This window comes from Macadamia integrifolia, chromosome 6 (assembly GCF_013358625.1).
Source record: "Macadamia integrifolia cultivar HAES 741 chromosome 6, SCU_Mint_v3, whole genome shotgun sequence".
Classification (NCBI taxonomy): domain Eukaryota; kingdom Viridiplantae; phylum Streptophyta; class Magnoliopsida; order Proteales; family Proteaceae; genus Macadamia; species Macadamia integrifolia.
In genome coordinates this window covers 23,523,673-23,544,268 of record NC_056562.1, presented here as the reverse complement: position 1 = coordinate 23,544,268, position 20,596 = coordinate 23,523,673, and the positions used below count along the sequence as shown (strand labels likewise).

The 20,596-nt window shown below is 39.1% G+C and overlaps 2 protein-coding genes across 17 annotated transcripts in view; both read right to left on the bottom strand.

The window, feature by feature from the left end:
* The window catches only part of LOC122081809, a 4,679-nt gene extending 1,292 nt beyond the window's left edge, over window positions 1-3,387 (bottom strand). Inside the window, exons 1-4 of one of the 16 annotated variants that reach the window (XR_006141225.1) lie at window positions 2,957-3,370; window positions 2,727-2,853; window positions 2,057-2,153; window positions 264-296 (exon numbers count right to left, since the gene is read on the bottom strand). Coding sequence is in view for 13 of the 16 variants with exons in the window: in XM_042649128.1 (XP_042505062.1) it covers window positions 2,748-2,853; window positions 2,957-3,024 (174 nt within the window). In the remaining 3 variants the exon portion in view is untranslated. Of the gene's footprint in view, window positions 1-263; window positions 297-401; window positions 2,154-2,726; window positions 2,854-2,956 lie in introns of those variants that run through there. The other 15 variants (XR_006141226.1, XR_006141227.1, XM_042649125.1 and 12 more) reach the window with 15 other exon arrangements.
* Window positions 3,388-7,739: 4,352 nt separating this feature from the next.
* LOC122082596 (probable serine/threonine-protein kinase PBL19) lies at window positions 7,740-20,102 on the bottom strand. The gene is made up of 5 exons (XM_042650269.1): window positions 19,917-20,102; window positions 18,750-19,345; window positions 10,175-10,435; window positions 9,237-9,359; window positions 7,740-8,548 (listed from the first exon to the last, which is right to left on the bottom strand). Exons 2-5 carry the CDS (start codon window positions 19,212-19,214, stop codon window positions 8,000-8,002), a joined length of 1,398 nt encoding a protein of 465 aa, XP_042506203.1. The 5' UTR covers window positions 19,215-19,345; window positions 19,917-20,102; the 3' UTR covers window positions 7,740-7,999.
* Between the last annotated feature and the right edge of the window lie 494 nt (window positions 20,103-20,596).

Here is a 20,596-nt window from a genome sequence, read left to right as displayed (position 1 = left end):
ATTTTTTTTTTCTTTGGGAGGTGCTGCCTATGGTCTTCTTGTAATTAACACATTACTAGTCTACTTCCTTTCATTTGATTTGAAATACAATTTAGTTATCTATACGAAAAATGTGGAATAAAAAAAATTCTGGATCCTATCTTGAGCAAGAGGGACATAAGATTGTTGCTCCACATATTTGCATAACTGTGCACAGGTCTTCATTTTATTATACCAACAAACTCATAGAACCAGTATTCATCCTCCCCAACATGAATTTTTTCAGCCCTTCGTAGAACCCTGGCGTTGCAGCACCACTACAATCACAACATCCAAAATTCCTCATTATTTCAGAAGATTTAAAACTCATTAAAAAAAATCTCACAATATCATGATGCCAACAATAAAAGAGAGACAAAATATGAGCAACATATTGTATATTGTCAAATATAGGAAAATAATACGAGTTTTAAGCGATATATGGTGACATCTCAAGACCAAAATTTAGTCACTCTTTTTTAAAACATTATAGAAATTACAGTTCACACTAAATAGAAGGAACTTGAAAGAGTAGGATGCAAGGGTTCATCAACCGATTTAATAATTCATTAATGACAGTTACAATGTTAAGTGTGGAAACGGGATCACTTGAGACATTATGATGGAGCATGTCAAGACAAAAGATCAAGACAAAGCTCCTTTGGAGTATCTGTAAATGTGTGTAAAACATGCAGTTATACTTTGATATCGAACCCATCCAAAGCAGTAAATCATGGGTTTTCTCCAGCCAGATCATTCAGCCACTTAAGGGCCCCTTATGAATGCCTGTGACCTGCATCATTCAAGTTATCCCCTCATGCCTACTTCAGAGTGCTTATTCAGAACCTGATACAAGAGCTTCGGCCTAATGCTTTGCTAGTAACTAATTCATACTAAAAGTTACAAAACTTTAGTAGCAGATAAGAGCGATTTGAGGAAACCTGTGGACATGTCAATGGAAATTTTTAATCTTTCCATAAATGTGTTCAATGTCAGGAATCACCAAAGGGTATTTTCATAAAAATATACGCCCATACGAGATATTGGAAATAAATTTAAGAGAGCCATGAGCTTGATAAAAGAAAGCACTTTTGAATTCTTTTCCTTGTTCTATTTAAACCACAACTTCAACAACAGAAGACAGATTGATACCACTGTTCCAGATTTTTTTATCTTTTAGCTGTGATTCAACTCTACCTTCTCAGATACCTAACAGGAACTTCAGTATCAGTAACCATTTTTCAATGCCATTAATGCTCCAATGCTGTTCTGTTAATGCTGGACAGTTGCTCATGGTTCTCTCAAGTGCTACAAAACTTGAACACTAGATCTTGTTACACACCTACCATAGTCCAATTAAATTTCCCATTGCAACAATATTTCTAGACTACTTCAATCCCATAAATTAATCACGGCAGTTCAGCCCTAACCCAATTTATTATCAGCTTCAACCCGACCAGACTGTATAAACTTTAGCTCCCCATGAGATCTTATTCCAGAAATTTTTAACAAGTAAATAAGGTCCTTCACCAGCTCTTAGACCCTAGTTTTATACTCACTTTTCAAGAAAAGCCCAATACCTCATCAATATCTGCATATCGATTCAAAGGATCTGAATGTGAGCAATAAAATTCGGCCCATGTGGGACAGGAATAAGAATTATCCAATAGAGATTAAACTGACACAAAAATAAAATATTGCGAAGAGGAGAAAAAGAATAAAACATTGTGAAGGAGATAATTCCTTGTAACACTGCATTCTATCAAGACTTCTTCCTTCATATTTGTTATTGTTAGCCAAAACTTCAATAGAAAACCAAGCAATAAGTACATCATCTAGTTGATTGCCACATCCTGTACTTTCATTCAAACTAAGGACAACAATATGAGAATAAGTCTCAAGAATCAATACATCTTTAAGAACTTTCAATGCCAACCCTCAAACAATTTGAAGTAATTTAATTAGAGTTACCTCTGCGTAGATTGAAGACAAGGAAAAAAAAACCCAAACAATGGTCAAATGCTAAAAACACTCTTACAGGTTTTACATAAGCAGAATAAATTCTTGAATGCTCCTACTCCTTAACTTTTACAGTTAAAGCTTCATTACACCAGCATTCCAAAAGAAGAGCTTTTCTGCCCAGGACAAACACCCAAGTAAGCAAACTTTCCATGATAAAGTAAAAAAGGCATAAACAAATCCAACATTTTAAGACAAGCTAATCCCTAGGTTTCTGCACAGGACACAAAATATGCAAGTTAATTCGGACAGCGAAGGCAATAATCACCACAAAAGGAACCAAATTGAAAATAGTGGAGTTACACCATCTAGGAAAACCAGAAAGATAGAAACAGTGCAGGCAACAGAACTCACATCAGTAGTTCAGCATTGATCTTTAAGGTACTATAGGACAAAAGACTTCAATTGTACCAATAATTCTCTGGCATTTACAAGAAACACAGAAATAGATCACCCTAATCCTAATGCAATAACCAAGTCCTACTCCCACAGTTCTGAGCCCTAACATGTAAACTGTCACCCATAACTATTGATTATAGATTAAGCCCACTAACCCAGGTTTAAACAAAGTGAAACCAGCACATTAATTATAGAATCTGCTTCAAGAGAGCCCATCAAGCCAGAAAAATAGCAAATCAAATAATAATACTAAAAAAAAAAAACCCCCCAACTCAAATAAAGAAGATTACCTACTCCGCTGGTAGGGAGATTCAGGAATCGTGAGGAGTGTCCGTTTTGGGATCTCCACGACGCAGTTCTTCAATCAGGACGCCGAGTTCTTTCCGAGCAGATTCCCTTCCAAACATGAACCCATACCTGACCCATAAATGAACAGTTACAGAGTTGGGGGATTTGAAAAAGAAAAAATGATCCTCAAAGTAAATCCAATGTTGAGTCGAGAGAAATGGAATGAGATTACCAGCAGGAAACAGCAGAGAATACTCCAGCTGCAGCAACTGTTTGGAGGAGCGAGAACCTTTTCTCCATCAGAACAACAAATTAATCAGGGGGAGGAGGGGTCAAATGGAACTGGTGCCCAGATAGTCGGCCAGAGATGCTGGAGGTCCTGGGGGAAGAAAGAGGACTCGGGGACTCTAGTCGTATCACCTAGCAACGTGACAGAATTGTCTTAAGAGAGTGGGGAGGCTTTTTCACTGACAAGATCCTCACCAATTAATCGGGCGCCCAACCAAGTCATGTAAGGATTGGGAGAATCTGACGATAAACGATCATATATTGATCAAGCACATAAGTTCTATTTGGAACTGTTGCTATCAAAAAATCCCGCTAGTCGGACCTGTACAAACACAGAAGACGGAGGTCCGGAGCTTTGTCCGGGGTTAGTCCTCCAACGCTCAAGTCAGGGTCGGCCGCACAGTTCAATAAGGGAGTAATGGTGAAGGGTATCAGAGCTTACCTTCTTCCTTCCTCTCGGCCTCCTTATATCCTTCTTCGGGGCTAGGGTTTCCTTCTTGTCTTTTCCTCTGTCCTTCTCCCATACGACTGTCCTTCTTGTGGGGAATATTCCCCTCATGCAAACGACGTGATCCCGCGTGATTGAGTGATCGAGCGTGATTGATTTCTTGGAACCCTTATCTAGTGGCGGACACGTGTCTCAGAGGCGACACGTGTCATTTCCCCACCGAGAGATCAATTTGGCTGTATCAGGAACTATGTAAAAAAATTCTCTATCTTGATGCTCTAGGTCTCAATATGATCGATAAAGAATTCTCATTCAACTTCATGGATGGGCTTTAAGGTTGGGTTGTGCAAGAACAACAAAGTTCCAAACCTTCATTTGTATCGTTTCTAGGCTTGAAGGCGACAACTTAGAGTTTTGGTTTTTTACGCTACTCGGGATGAAGATTTTGAGCTTGATGAGCGTGATCGATAGCCCGATGCTCATGGTAGAGATGAAGAGCCTAGTGAAGATGGGGACTACCTGCACCTGGGCAAAAAGACCCTATAAAGCTTTACTATTCCCTAAGATTGGCTTTGGGCCTTTCCTACGTAGCTTAGGTGGAGTGCGAAGAAGGCCTCCTTCCAGGGGGCTCACCACCTGCCAAAGATTGATGAGGCATAGGATGGATCCACTTCAATTGGAATCGTTGCCTGACCAACTGTTCATTCTTTCTTTACCTCATTCGTTGGGAGTTTCAAGCTTTGTCCCCACCACCACCGAAACTCAGAGCTGCAGCCCCACTAGTATAGCCTATATGACAATGACAATGATGAGACTCATGATCGTCAGCACCCTTAAGGCATCTTCCATAGGAACCATATTTCCAAATAGGCTTGGAAAAAGAGGTACGATCTCGCTTTTCATTGCCACTCAAGTGTACGGCATCTGTCGTGCTTAGGCTCCTTCTTCCCTTCCCTAATGAAAGAGTCCACCGCCGGTCTGTTATGCTAAGACCTAACTTCAGCCATTGCAATGACAGAGTCATTCACGAAGTTTAAGAGAGAAGATAGTTATAAGATAAAGAAAAGCAATAATGGAGAAGGTGGGGGAGAAAAGAGGTCCAAGACCTACCCTCCCAAACATAATTGCTAAGATTCTCCCAACTCTTGGATCACTAATTGGCACCCAATTAATTGGAAAGAATCGAATCCAGTCTTCTTTTTTTTTTTTTCTAGAAGAGTTCTCTAGTTGGGAGTGTGGCACCTGCGCCATCGGCCTAACCAATGAGAGCTTGTGGGTGAGAATCGACCAGATCCAGCACCTCAGTGGTGGTAGTGCGCCAGTGCACATTTGACAACCTGGAGCACACAAGCACAGACCCCAACATATGGGTGCATGCCTCGAGGTGCTTCAGGCCATCAAATGTGCTATGTTACCTTTGTTGCATCACACAGGAGCCCCGCCCGAATTGAATAGGGTGCGGTGGTTATTTCGCACACCCCTTGTGTTTGGGCACAAGGGTGTGCTTCCGGATAGAAACCACTTGCCTTCTTTCTATTTCTTTGGGCATGAGATCACTACCTTGTTGTGTGACATTTTCACCAGTGCACAAGGTTAATGGAATCTTTCACCATAGCATCAACACATATGGAATTTTTTACTTTGGAGGCGTGGGGTGATAATTTTGCACCTTCCTATGTCTAATGCAGAAACCCTGGGATCAAGTGACATTCTTTTTCTCCTTTAATCACTGAAGACAACTAGTGGCTAGTGCAGTAAAGTCTTAACTCTCAGCCTCTCAAGAGGTTTCAAGTTCAAGGAAAAGAACGTAAAATCTAAAATCAAAGCAAAATATATATTTGAAATGCTGGAATAAATCTTACATTCTTCCCCTAAAATGGAATCAAAATCATTTATCGAAATCAAATCAAAACATTTAAATTAAGATTAGAAAATTTTTTTATTAAGGCCCTCTTTGGTATCATTTTTCTTTTTGACTTTTACTTAATTAACAAAAATCATTAATGAAATTTATTTTTTATCAAAACATAAAAATGGTTTGGTAACTACTTTACAAAAAAAGTTTTTTGTGAGAAATAGTTTGGTATCTCTATGTGCAAAATGGTTTTTGAAGAAATGAGTGAAGAGATTCCCTTTACCCATCTGCTTTATAATTCTCTTTCTCCACTCTGAACTGAAGAAAAGGGGATAAGGGGTTTGAATTTTTAATTACAAAGCAGATGACTACTTTAGCCTTCCATAATGAGACTTTAAGCATGTACTCATTAAAGTGCAGCGCAAAAATAACTAAAAATCACTTTTTGCCAAAACACATAAATGACTCTTGATCTCTTTTCGGTTTTTGCGTTTTATCATTTTTTTAAAAATAGAAACAAGCTCCATAAATGATACCAAATGCAACTAAAACTACTTTTACGAACAAAAATCAAAAAGAAAAATGATACCAAAGAGGGCCTTAACTGATTCAATCTTGATTTAAAAGTTCAAACCATTAATCGAGCCGAAACTATTTATGGAAGCGCTCATGTAGTTGATTCTTTCTTGGATTGTTTAGTGGTTTTCCGTTTTACATCTAAGGGCCTCCCTGCCATCGTATCTTGTATAAGAAATCAAATCAAACCATTTAAATTGAAACTGGAATTTGAGAGAGGTAATATTCCTTTTCTTTAACGGTTTGAATTTTGAATGCGTTCTCTGGCATTTGAGAAATATTGATCTGATAGCTATGATTAAAGTAACGGAGTTGACAAAGCTTGATCAGGTTTGATTATTGAGGAGCCATGGAATCCCTCTCAAACTACCATAGCATACTTGTCAGTTTTCCTTTATAGTTAACACACTGAATTTACCTCTTCTGTCATTTGCAGAGGGAGGGGTCATTGCTCTGCACAACCATGGTGATCAGCTGGTTTTATGGGGCATTTTGGACACAAGGTCACGAGTTTGAGAGTAATTTCAGACATTTAAATAGGGGAAGTATTTGTTGGGTCATCGCTCTACAAAAAAGATTATATTTTGCATCGCGAATAAGCAAATTTTCTCCGTATATGTAAAAAAATTATAAGAATGGAGTTTCCCAAGGCTGGTTTAATGGGACATTTTGGACCTAAAGTCGCAAGTTTGAGGGTAATTTCAGACATTTAAATAGGGGGAGTAATGATTGTTGGGTCATTGCCGTGCAAAAAGATTCTATTTTGCATCGCAATGCATCACAAAGAAGCAAACTTTCCTCTTTTATGTACAAATCTACAAGGACAGAGTTTCCTAAGGCCATAGTTATCATTCACCGTGGATCATCGAACCACCTACAATAGGGGGGAGAGAGGTGGGGACTAGAGAGTGATGAGGTTCACATCTGGATTGTCCCATCATTCAGCTACCGGTGAAAAACTTTGTCCAATCTATTGGTTTGAGAGAGGCTGTGGGCTTGGGTGGGGCAAGCCTGATGGGTTGTGTAGCCAAACTTTTTCTCTTTATTTCCACCCCTGATATGCTTTAGCCTCCGCTGCATAGCTTACCCCATGGTTAACCCAGATATCAAAGAAGGTTTGAAATCATGCGACTGTAACCCCTCTAGTGTGTTACATGGATCAACTCAAACAGAGTTTCTGGCATAGGTAGTATTCATGGATTTCAGGAATGAGTATAATCTGTGTCCGTCTCTCCCTCTTTGGTCACAAAGCAGTGAACCTTGAGGTCCCCCTGAAGTATTTCCAGAATCAAGCTCATTGGATTTCTCTCGTCTTCTACCAAAGCAATAGATGTACCCAATGAATTGGGTTGTTCACAGCATAAGTAGATAATATGATGCACCTCCTTGGCTGGAGAGGGACCAGTGAGGAGGAGAGACACACATAACAGTAGAGAGAGAGAAACATGAAACAGAAAACAGGGGAAAGAAAATAAGAAACAGAAATCAGGAGAGACGGATTCAGATCCTCACCGGTCGGGGTTGGCTGGAGAGGGATCAGCCAGACACATAATAGGAGATAGAAAGTGAAACAGGAGAGAGAAACAAGGGATTCACTTCCTCTATCCTGTTATGTGTCTTGCTGGTCACTCTCCAGCCACCCCCTGGTGGAGAAGATCTAAAAGACAGAAAACTGTGGCTGGTCCCTCCTGGCTGGAGAAGATCTAAATCCCTGCCTGCATCCTCATAACAAAGAACACAAACACTCACAAAAAAAGAGCTTTGTATATCTGGGAAATTTCATTCTATCAGCCCTCTTCCTCAATGATAATTAAAAGAAAAAAAAAAAACTAAATCAAACTATAAACATCAGGCAAAGAGAAGCTGTCATTCTCAATCTAGAGTAACAGTACAAACCTGGAGTAAACCCTGCATTATAAATTTTAAGCTGAAAGGTCCCTACTTTGTAAAGCCAAGAGAAGCTGTCATTCTACTCTGCTCCCATTTACACCTCTAGTTGGCTGAATTTGTGATGCATTCCTGAGTAACATAGAACGACTTCATTATATCTAGGATATCCAAAGATTTAAAGCTGCGTAAGAATCGAACGGTCATTTGTCAGAAAAAATCTATGCCACTTTGGCCCTCTGCATGATCATAAATCTTCTTTTATTGTTTGCATTGAAATTCTCGCCCAGTTTGGCCAGATGGGCCATCCGCCTCTCCGCAGATTTGGAGATGCCAACTGGATCTGACTTCCCATCAGAGTCAACCAGGTGGGTTCCACAGGGAACAGAAATATTTTGAGGGCTGTTTCCATCTTCTGAAGCTTGGATTGCTTGCACCAACCTTTCTACAACCTGGCTCATCAATGGACGTTCTTTTGCATTCTTGCACAGGCAACTGTCTGCCAATATGGCAATTTTTGTTGCTGCATATAAAGAATATTGATTTTCAAGCCGACGGTCCATTATTGTGCTGAACTTCTTACTCCCAGGAGGAAATTTTTTCACCCAATCCAAAAGTTTCTGTTCCGATTTTGGGCGGTATCTGTCCAATGATGTTTTACCCGTAAGGATCTCATATAGCACCACACCAAAACTGTATACATCACTTTTAGCCGTCAGATGCCCAGTCTCAATATATTCTGGAGCAGCATATCCACGCGTCCCCACCACCTGAGAAACAAGATTGCATTCTTATCAGCATGAAGAAAATATAGTATCATGTTTAAAATTTTTATCAAATGAACCCAATCATCCCATTATTTGACTGTTATCACACAAAAGGAAACTTCTCTGTACACTCCCAAAGAATGCCACTAACCAGAAGCTGGGATTATCTAATCAATGCCTTCAATATGGCCAATTTCAAGAGGTGGCTATCAATAGCCATCCACCCTCCTCCTAGTGGTATTATATACACTTTAAGTATGGGAAAAGTTTCTCCAGGCAGCCTTCCTGGAAGGGTATCTCTTGTCTCTTGATGGCATACCCCATTTGTGCCATGTGGAAGTGTAAACATGATTTGGTAATTGTAATGATTGGGTATCTATATAACATTGTGGATCTTTTCATGTGTCAAATTCATACCCAAATTCAATCCAACTCCCAAATGGTAGTCCAGAGTATTTCAATGCTTTATATTATTCTGCCACATGGCAAACTCCATTTTGGCTGAAAAACCTATCGACAAAATTGAGGCCCCTTCTGAATTACCAAATGATAGATTTTTTGGGGGCCATCAAGAGATTCCTTTCCAGGTGGGCCACCAGGAAAACCTCTTCCTGTAAGATTTATATGGTAGTTCACCCCTTACATATACTATAATTTTTCACGTGAATGCACAAGTTTTTTGAAAACGCACCGTTGTGGATACATGAGTGTGTCCCTCTCCTGGCCCCTCCCTCGCAAGCCCGAAATCTGATAGCTTTGGTTTAAAATCCTCATCCAATAGTACATTTGATGATTTGAAATCCCGATATATTACCTGTCAAGTAAGTGCAAGGGAGATAGTTATCAACAGCAAACACAACAAATCTTATATTAAAGTGACTTAATATTGGCCAACCAAAGGCTAAGAATAGTTAATACAGTGACAGCTTTCAAGTTTTCAGCTTCAAACAACCTATTGTAGAAACTAGAGGTTTTTCAAGTTATGAGTGCTAATAAACATTTCAATTCAAGTGCTTCCGAACAGTAGCAATCCAATCATAAAATAAATAAATAAAGACACCAGGAATCCTGGACTCTGTTTTTGGTTTAAAATAGATAAATATTTAAACAAATAGATAGAAAAGTTTTCTGTGTATTTCTGGAAACTTTGAGAGCCTTGTACTATCTCTTCGATCTTTCAGTGTATTTTACAGCCTCTTTGACCTTTGAGAGTACTTCAGAATAACTGAAGTACAAATTTTCATTCCGAGAAGGGCTGCATCTGTCAAAATCATAACATTTGAGAACCTAGAACTTGATTAGAAAAGAGATTGTTTTAGCAAATGATATCATGCAGTTCATCTCGGAGGTGAACACGTCGAGTCATAGCTCAACAATCTCCACAATCCACCCACCCAATCAAAGAACCTTGCAGCAGTCTATTTAGGTGGATAAGAAAATAGTTGTTTCTGGTTGAGTAAAGCTACCATAGACAAAGGACTTTGTCACAGAAAGTTAATTCAAAAGTATAAATCAAAATATAGAAAAGCCCACTAAAATGAAGGATCAAAAGGTTTATCAAATTTCACATCATGCATTAGAGGTGATGCATATTCAGCTTATTTCAAGCGATGAGGTTTTGAATCGAACCTGGACTTCCAATCCTTCATGCAGATATGCCAGCCCTTGTGCTGCACCAAGTACTATCTCTAATCTTGTTTGCCAGGGAAGAACCGGAAGAAATTGGCTGAAAAGATGATCTTCCAAGGTCTTGTTTGGCAAAAATTCATATACAAGTAGCCGTTGGATGCCTCTTTCACCATTTACCGCACAGTATCCAAGAAGTTTTACAAGATTTGGGTGCTCAACAACGCCGAGAAACAGAACTTCTGCAACCCATTGTTTATGACCCTAGAAGGAGAAAAGAAAGAATTATAGGACATGTTAGTCATAAGTTGCAAATAGACAAGAGAAAATCAATACTTCTATTGCTGATTAATTTTGACCCCCAATCTGACTGGTGATACTTATTTTGGGGCTTTTCTGGCAGAATTTATTCTGCCATATTTGGAGTTCTCTTCATCAACTGTTCCTGCTGTTCTGTGGTCTTATTAACCTCTACAAAAGGTCCTTCTACCGTCAGATTGGGTCCTCCTGACATGGGTTCTTCCTGTCATCGCAAATCACCCTAATCTGGGTTTTAGAACAGGTTTCTCTTACCTCCAGCTACTGTTTGTTTTATTTATTGCTGCTTCCTTGCTCCAACAACTAATACTTGGTTCTGTTTATGGTTATAATTATTGTGGTTCAGTCCTGTGCTCTTGAATTGCACCTGGTTCATCTCTTTGACACTATTTCGATCTCAGAACCACCATATTACTTGCTGGTTCTATTTTGTATCCTGGCAGAATCAAAAGAATCAAAGCCTGCTAGGGAGACTGAATCTTAAGATAACTTCTATCAAGTTGAATGGTGCCTCCAATTATCTTCCCTGTGTACAGGCCGTGGAAGTCTATATCACAGCCAAACGGAAGATGGATTACTTGACCATGACTCCATCTGAACCTACTGCTGGAGACTACAAGGATTGGAAATCTGAGAATGCTACTTTACTCTGTAGGCTATGGAATAGTATGGAGTCCTCAGTGGCTGCCAATGTCGTTTCATAAGCCTGCAATGGGTGTCTGGGAGGAACTCAAAGAGAAATTTGTCTCAAGACAAAAATCTTTCTAGCATCTATGACTTGTATGAGAAATTCTTCTCCTTCAAACAAGATGGAAAATCTGTTGGTGACTACTTCAGTACACTTAAAGGCATGTGGGAGGAACTCAACGCCAATCAGCTTCTCTCTACTGACATTAATGTGTTTTTCAAGTCTCAACGTGCTGAGTTTCTTGTTGCTAAGTTCTTGTCTCGGTTGGACTCTGATCTTCAGCCTATCAAGAGTCAACTACTAGCTGGTGAGAAGATCCCATCTATTAATGAGGCCTATTGCAGTGTGTCCCCCTCTCTGGACAAACCTAATTCCATTGTCTCTTCTAAGGATTCGTCTACCTTTGTTGCTAAGAACAGTAGTCATGGTCATGGCAATTTTGCTCTTGGTTGAGGTTGTAGATCAGGGGAGGCTGTGGATGTGGCATGGATGGTGGTGGACTGGTGGTAATCAATCTACTGTTCAAGTTGTTCCCTGGTGTACTCATTGTGAGTCGCCCTAATCACATTATTGACAAATGTTGGTTGAAGCATGGCAAGCCCCAATGGGCACAACAACAATTTTCCAATGTTGTTCTCTCTGATAGGAATACTGACATGGTGCCACCAATTGACACTGATCAAAGTCCTCCTGTTGGAGGTGGTGTTTCCTCTGATACTGATATGATCAATCAACTCCTCAAACGAGTTCACCAACTTGAGACATCCTCTTCCACAACCATAGCTAAATTAGTTCATTCAGTTGTACTAAGGCTGTGTTTGGTAGTCATTCAGTTCCAGAAATGACGCTTCGTGTAAAAACAGAATTTTCAGTTTCTGTGCCAAAATGCCATTTAAAAAAAAAAAAAAAAAAAAAAAATATGGTGTTTGGTGAACTTGTTTCAGGAACGATTACCCTAGTTTTCACTTTTTTGTATTTGGAACGAAACGGAAATGACGGAACGAGGTTTTGTTGTTCCATCATTTTGCATTTCTAGCCTTTCCCCCCCCCCCTTTTCATTCCAAAAAAAGGGAAAAACACCAAGTTGACACCAAACGCCTTATTCCATTTTTTTGTTCCCATAGAACGGAAATATGCCAGAAACGTTTTTCTGGATGACCACCAAACGCAGCTTAACATGTTTCATTTCCTCATCCTCCAATCCCTGGGTCATTGACGGATGTGCACCATCCCATATGACTGGTAAACCAATTTGTTCTTTTCATTTCAGCAGTTTGACTCTCCTTCATAGGTTATCCTTGCCGATGGTTCCTTTTTACTAATGTTACTGGCCAAGGTGTATAAATAAATGTATTAAAGAAAAGGGGGGGGGGGAGATTACAACCCTAAATGGGGAAACAAACCCTAAAAGAGTAACAAAAGCGCACATGGGCAAAGACAGGAACAAAGAAGCCCATTCAACATCCAATGTCCAAAGGGCTTCAAGACTCACATATCCATACAATCACAAAAGCCCACTGGTCAGGGTGTTGTTCCTTTGTCTTTTATGCTTTCATTATCTATTGTTCATCATGTGCCCAAATGATGCAGGCTCGGAAACGAGGAAACCGACTACCGTACTCTTCAAGGAACGATAGAGTGTGGAGTTGTGCAGAGCCGGCATGATACAAGCTCTTCTAGGCCTGTCTTCAAGTTCTTCTAGGCCTGTCTTCAAGCTCTTCAAGGCTTGAAAAGGGTGAAGTTCTTCAAGACTTCAATAAAAGGAGAAAACTCCAAATTTAATTCAATAATCAGCTCCCTTAAAGGAGCATAGCTCTTACATATTTACATAGAAAATAAAATCCTTATTCTCTAAACCAATATACTTTAATCCTACAGCAAAGATTAAACATGAATTAAAATGAAGCTAATCTAAGGTAACCCTTAATCATCTTAGATTCCTAGGCACAAAATCATTCTTAAAAAAAAAAAAAGCGCCAACAACAAGGAAAGGGGCTGTTGAAGAATAGGCTAAGGTATGGCTGCCTTCCAAAAATTAGTCCAATAGTTTCTATCATCAAAACCGTGCAAGCATATATAGCTAGTCTTTAAAGTTGTCCAAGAATAGGACATAGGCTGATCTCCAAGATTGCATCATCATGCTCAACAAGTAAATTCTCAATATGGCTAGTAGACACTACCATGATTGGCTTCATACGAAAATTATAAGAGGGGATCTACCAAATCGTGGACCCATGTGGCTGATAGGATCCAAGGTAAGGGTGTCAATTGGGACATTCCTGGTATTCGAGATGGGTCTATACCGGTATCGGTACCAAAGGTGCTAACCCGGTACGTTCTCGTTTAGTTAATAGGACAAAACCCAAGTCCTAGTCCCGATTAGTAACGCGACAAGACGGTCCCGATTCCTAAACTGTTCTGAGCATGTGAAATAGGGAGAACAACTTCAATGTTTCCTAACAAGATGGTTCCATTATCGGTATTGTGGATCTTTTCATTATAATGAGACCTAAGATATCATTTACTTTAGAAAGCAAATTAGAATACAAAATCATGATGAATTTCATGGTTTTACTTCTTCGTACTCTCTAAGATCACATGCAAGTTGCTCGAAATAATAACTTAGAATCAATGATGACCAAATAAACAAGCCCCCAATAAAGTTTTAGTGTCATCACCAAACAAGTTTATAGTAACAGAACTAAAGGTCCATAACTGAAACCTACATAAGAGAAAAGACCACCCAAATACCATCAAATTGTAATCATAAAACTTGAATACTAGAACATGAACCATTCCCTTTTTGAAACGGTACCTAATCGGTATTCCTGATTCCTTGATCTTTGATGTCTAGCTTGATGAAGGATTGAAAAAGTAGGGATTCCCGGGCAATTTCAGATATTCCATTGAGAAGGGGGTGGAACACCCAAGAAATCGCATGTTTCAGACCCCGGCCATTGCTTCACTCTGTCCTTTAGCTAGGAATCCTTTCGTCTAGACCCCTCGTCCCAAACAGATGAGCAAAGGATTTATCCATTAGGCCTGCCTGTCGATCATGCCTTTACCTTTGAATCCCTTAGGTATGCCTTTTACCCCTTGTACCTTCCCTAACTCCTAATATATCTAGATGCTTTAATCTTAATGATCAATTCATCCTATTTCATCAGATTAGGGATGTGATTGGTTCCGAAGGATGAACCAGAAATGGATAGTTCTATAAGATTTTGTTCTTGAACAAAAATCCATTTCTTTTATTTATTTCATCTATTCCCCGACCGGAACAGTGGGGATATACGTTACACACGATTTTGAATCAGAAGAGAGATTTCAAGAAATGGCAAAAATCTATTCACTCTATCAATAACCGAGCCGGATCTGGTGTCTCATAAGGGATTTTCCTTTTCTATTGATTCCTACGGATTGGATCCAAAAAAATTTCTTGAATGAGGGTGGCCATTAGGCTACCAACGATGAATCGAAAAAGAAAGATTTATTGATTCTCGCCAAACCCAACGAAGAAGAACCGAAAATGATAGACACATATTTTCATTTTGGGGAGGGTACTCCCAAGTAGTGGTTATCTCATAGGACCTCAACCCACCTATCGGTAATGGTACCGTTGGGAATCTCATCCTAGAACTGTCCTGTCCCATTTATCATTCGGTACCAAAATCAGATCCCAATACCGTCTCGTTTATAAAGGGACGGACCGATACAGGGCACTAGCGGGACAGTTCTAGGATGGTTCCCAGTTGTGGTCCCAAATTGACACCCTTAATCCAAGGCACCATTTTACCATAAATTGAACAAAGTAGTGAAAGGAAACAAAATAAAAGAAATAGAAGCTATAAAAATCATCCAACCTCTTCCTTAAATTCATCCAACAAGGGTTGCTCTTTAGTAGCCTTCAAAGTCAATGGCTTTCCCAAATAAGAAAAGGTAGAAAATCAATCTCTCCAACTCCTTTGCTCTTGCCTCCTCAAAATAGATAGATTATAAACAATGTAATCCTCCACAGAATTAGAAGATTGACAATCCCATAGATGCTCCAAAATCTTTGATATTCTTCCCATTATAGAAATTAAAGTTACAAAAAAAGGAATTCCTCCAAAAGCAATCGGCTAGGGGCACGGAGCTGGCTTGCATCATTCCCTTCAGGTTGAAAAAGAATTCATCATCGAATTCTCGTTCTTATGATAAATGCTCATCCTCCACCAGAATCAAAAGGGAAGCAGATGTCCATATTTCCAATTGTAAATATTAGATTCTGCATTATAACTTCAGAATTGATGGTGACCACCTTGTCGCTAGAAATATTGGAATGATCTGTTGATGACGTTCACAGCTCGAAGAAGTTGAAGTTGAGATGACAATACAAATGTCTGCAAAAATCGATCATGAAACATGTTAAAGGGGCTGATCCAACAATGCATACAACTTTCCCACCATACACAGTCAAACGGGCCAATTGAGCGGTCAACTGGATTGTCTTGGCGCAAGTAAGACAATCATTCAAGTTGAGTGCTTCTACCACCCCGTGATGCGGGTAGAACTCCTATCATGAATCCAATGCAAAATCTGGTTCAGACCTTTCAAAACTTTCGTGTCCGTCGATTTCCTCATCCGGGTACTCATCAAAGATTGGAGGTTTGATAAAATCAATACGTGGACCCATGTGGTTGATGGGATCCAAGTAAACATTTTACCAGAAATAGAAAAAAAGCAATTAAAGGAAACAAAAATAAAGAAAATAGAAGCTATAAAAATCATCCCAGCATCTTCCCTAAATTCCTCCAGCAAGGGTTTCTCTTTAGTGGCCTTCGAAGCCTATGGTTTCCCAAATAGAAAAGATAGAACATCTCTCCAACTCCTTTGCTCTTGCCTCCTCAAAATAGATAGATTCTGAACAATGTAATCCTCCATAGAATTTGAAGATTGACAACCCATAAATGCTCCAAAATCCCTGATAATTCTTCCCAATTTCAAAAATAGGAACTCCTCTAGAAGCAATTGGCTAGGGGCAAGGAGCTGGCATGCATCACTAAATTAACTATTAATCTATTATTTTTTAGTCAATTCAGTAAACATCTTAACTTCTCCATTACATTTTATCCTTCTCATTGTTTTTTTTTTTTTTTTTTTTCAGGATCACAAGACAAGGATGACGATTGGTGGCGGACATGAGAGAGATGGCATACTACTTTGACGTTGCTTCCTCATCTACGGCAGCTCTGCTACCTCTACTGGCGTTTCCCTTTTACATTGGCACTACCAGTTGAGGCACCTCTCCATTTCCAAGCTATAGCATGTGATCCATGGTTGTAAGTCTGTTTCCCACCTTGAGTGTGAAGCTTATGAGCTTGACAAGCATCATCATACTGTTTCTCCGTCTCGTAGTGAGTCTAGGATTCAATTTTCTATGATTTATTTCATTCAGATATTTGGGGGCCATGTAGGTTCAGTTTTTCTTCTTTTGTTTCATTTATTGGCGGTTATTCTCATATGACTCGGTTATTTATTTTGAAAGATCATTCTGAATTTGTGTCTACAAGGATGTTTCAAGCTGGACACGGATTATGTCTATGCTCCAGCTTGAGGAAGGAGCATTACGTATTAGTCTCAGTTGGAGGTCCATGGGGATCCCTGGACCTCCATACCGTGGGGGATTGTGTCTTGTATTTCTTAGCTTAAGTCATCAGCGAAGTTTAGATTAGTTTTAGTTTAATTTTATCTCTCATCTTATCCTTTATTTGTTTCTTGTTATGGATAAGATTAAGAGTCCTATTCAGGTTGTATTTACTTCAACTAAATATAAGTGATTGGCTGGGACGATAGGAGAGCTATTCTCTCCATCTACAGCATTCTTCCACCTTCTCTCCATCTTCCATTTTCGGTTCTGGTTTTCTAGTTCTAGTTTACTCACACATAGTTTATCTTAAATTTATAAAAGGTAGAAACAAAATCCAGAAGATAACAACTTGGCAAAGAAAAGAAAAGAATATGAAGGAAAATAAAATTTTGATTTTTTTAGCAATGGCATGAACTCATTATCCTCCCCAAGATACTGAAAAAAGAAGCCCAAGTGCATGCATAAATTCTCAACTAACTAAAGGTCTTCAAATAAATTGGTCTGGCTAGGCCTCATCAATATAGATCTGAAGAATGAACACTAAATGTAAAAAATTCCAAATGTGGCACCAAAACTTGAGGAATTACTTAAACTGATTTCTTCACAGCAGTATTATTAAACTCATCAAAAGGATTTTTACAAAGTAGATGTTACACTCTATAAGAGAAATTCTCTCGTAAGTTCACTAGATCATGTTTCAATATATAAGTTAAAACACCATACTCTCAAAAAGCAATGATGCATGATATTAGGTTTATCACTACCCTTGGTTGAAGACCCTACCAATCCAGCTTGAGATCCACATTTAGGAAACCTGCTTCATCTCCCATAAGCAATCACAAACCTTGAAAAGGAGAAATAACCCAACTCAAATCATATCCCTAAGTCACAAAGTATTTGTCATGGGCATGCACCTAGCGGAATTCAGATATAATGGCAATATGTGACTAAAACTAGGAGTGGATTTAAGACTGAAAAAGGGGTTGAAAACAAAGACGAAGTCATTCTATCTTGATTTCCATACATGTTGAAGACATAAGTTCATCATTTGAAAAAAATATAAATAAATGATAACAAAAAAGAAGAAATAGTGCTTTTCAAATATCCTAAATGACCTAATAGTTTATGCCCCTAATCGAATCTTGTGCTTGTGACTATGGACTTCCAAATGCAGTCTTTTAGACAGAAAGGGAGTGTGGATGAGGTTTTGAATGTTCTCAATAATATTTGGCAAATGGTTGTAGTGTTTATTTCCATGTGATAGCTGGGGGATAAAGGAATCTTTAGGGACACTGCTTAATATAAAATTAAGAACAAATGCCATGTCTCGTTACATCCCATCTCAAAACTGTCAGTGACAGTCCACATGCCCATCAAAACTTAGGAAATCATTTCATTTATGAGATGTAAAGCCAAGGTCAGACCATACTTAAATCATAAAGTTGCACCACCTCTGCTAATGCTTGCAGAAGTATAAAACTGCTGTAACTGTGACAACTCTATGAATGACTAAAAGTTCAAGGGAAGAGCTAAAAATGCTTAAAGTTTGTCAATTTTAGCATTTTCCGACTTGTGATAAACCATCAGAACACATATCAGGTAATTGGACATATTTCACTTGAATGAACAAAAGCAACAAAATGTATGGCTCAGATAATTCAAACACTAACAACGAAATATTTTCGGCATCCACAACCCATAAACACAATTGAGTTTTATCCTTGAATGTTCCAATCTCATTTGCCTCAATCAAGGTGCCCAATAGTTTAAAGGGTATATGACAAAAAACCCAGAAGAACAGGAAGAAAGGAATACTGAAAATATTAGAATCTACAAAAGGAAACTCATGACACCATCCTTTACAAATTGATTCGCAAAGGGCTACTCCCCCATTCAAATTTTCTAACTAAAACATCAACCGAAATTAAACTAGATGAAAGTACCTGCAAGCCGTGCGGGTTGAGCATCTTAATGGCAACAGCAATCCGGTCCCCCTTACCACCAGGAGGCTTAATGAAACCTTTATATACACTCCCAAATCCTCCTTCCCCAATCTTAAACAACCTATTAAAATCATTTGTAGCATTCTTCAGCTCCGAAAATGAAAAGACCCGCAAGTTGTGGGCCTTCTTCTCATATAACTCAGGCATCCTTCGCTGAACCTTGGAGGACCCTGAGGATTTCCCCCCACTAGACGAGGGCGAGCCAGCCCGAACATTAGAGGAACCTGAGGATTTCCCCCCATTAGACGAGGGCGAAGCAGCCCGAACATTAGAGGAACCTGAGGATTTCCCTTCATTAGAAGAGGGCGAAGCAACGGGCTGGGTTCTGGTTTTGAGCTCTGATGTCGACTTCTGTACCTTGCTTCTGTTTCTGAATCTATCAAAAATGTTGTAGAAACACTCCATGCTTCCGAGCTTTAATACAACTTCTAAATTCAAGCGCTTAGAGTATCAAGTCCCTTGTCTCCTAGCAATTCAACACAGGAATGACAGCAACAGCATTGAAGGAGCCATGTCGCCTGATTTAGACCAATTCTCTGAGCAAAAGAAAACCCAGATAAGAAATTGTCAAAAAATAAATATGAAAGCAAAGATTTGGAGGAACAGAAGCTAGACAGGAAAAGAGAGAGAAAAACCAGAATTTTTTTTTTTTTAATTGTTAATAAAACGAAGGGAAAAAGAAGAGAACCCAGAAAAGGTAAGAGGGAAACAACTTCGCAGAAACAAAACAAAGGCGTGAAGGACCTTCCATAGCAAGTTGTGATCAAAAAGAGAATTCGACCCACCAAAAAGATAGAAAGCAGAAAAACGAAACAACTTAAATGGTAATTCAAGGAACCAGTCAAATGAGAAGAAAGAAAAAGAACCCAGATAAGAAAAACAGAGAAAGATAGAAATGCAAGTAGAAAATCACTGAACCAGAAACCAGATGAAGCGAAACTGTAAGAAGCTCCCAACTCCCAAGTACCAACTACCCAGTTATGGCTGATGAAGTAACTAAACCCAGAATTCAAAGAACAAGAAAAATTTTGTTAGAAAATTCATTTACAGTGCTCTGTTTTGTATCATCATCTGCTTTGATGGTTGAAGGCAGTTTGAAAGACTCACCTAGTAAAACACTTCTTCTCCTGCTTCTGCTTCCCTTCTAGTCTTTAATTTTGAATTTTAATTCCTTCAAACACAACAACCCAAGAGACCCAATTCGCGGTTTTGTCCGGTAAGGATTAAGGACTAGTGTGTTTTTGGAGTGATGGTCTAATGGATTTCTGATTCAAACGCCTCTGAGTCTACCTGACAAGGTCTAATACTTTTCACTTGCATGTCGCATCTATTGCCACATGACGTACGGAACATCGGCAGTTACCTGTGACAACTGTTCAGGTGAAATCTCTACCGTTGATATCAATCTGAACGTTCAAAATTTACTCTTGGAGAGGAAGTCCTCGTTTTATAATTTTTTTTGGATAAAATAAGATAAGGACGTTCAAACATGAAGTCCTCGTTTTGAATCAAATTCCGTTTCTGACAGTTCTTAAATTGATCTTAGTTTTTGGGCAGAGTTCATAAATGATTTTCAAAGATACGGTGATAAAGTTGGAAACTTTAGCGGAAAAAAAAAGTTGGAACGTTACCAAAAAAAAAAGTTAGAAAGTTAGAACTGCCTTTGGTCGGGTCAGGTCGGGGCCATGTTTAACACTCATGGAGAACCATTTCTTTTTTAAGGGAAAGTTCGGCACATGGTCCAAGTGCCCAGATTTGTGCCTCTCTCTCTCTTCCGTCATGTGCAA

Coding starts and splice junctions, on each gene's coding strand:
- LOC122082596 (XM_042650269.1), bottom strand. CDS start 19,214: ATGGAGTGTTTCTACAACATTTTTGATAGATTCAGAAACAGAAGCAAG. Junction 9,360..10,174: donor ATGAAGGATTGGAAGTCCAG/GTTCGATTCAAA, acceptor CTTACTTGACAG/GTAATATATCGGGATTTCAA. Junction 8,549..9,236: donor ACACTCATGTATCCACAACG/GTGCGTTTTCAA, acceptor CTTGTTTCTCAG/GTGGTGGGGACGCGTGGATA.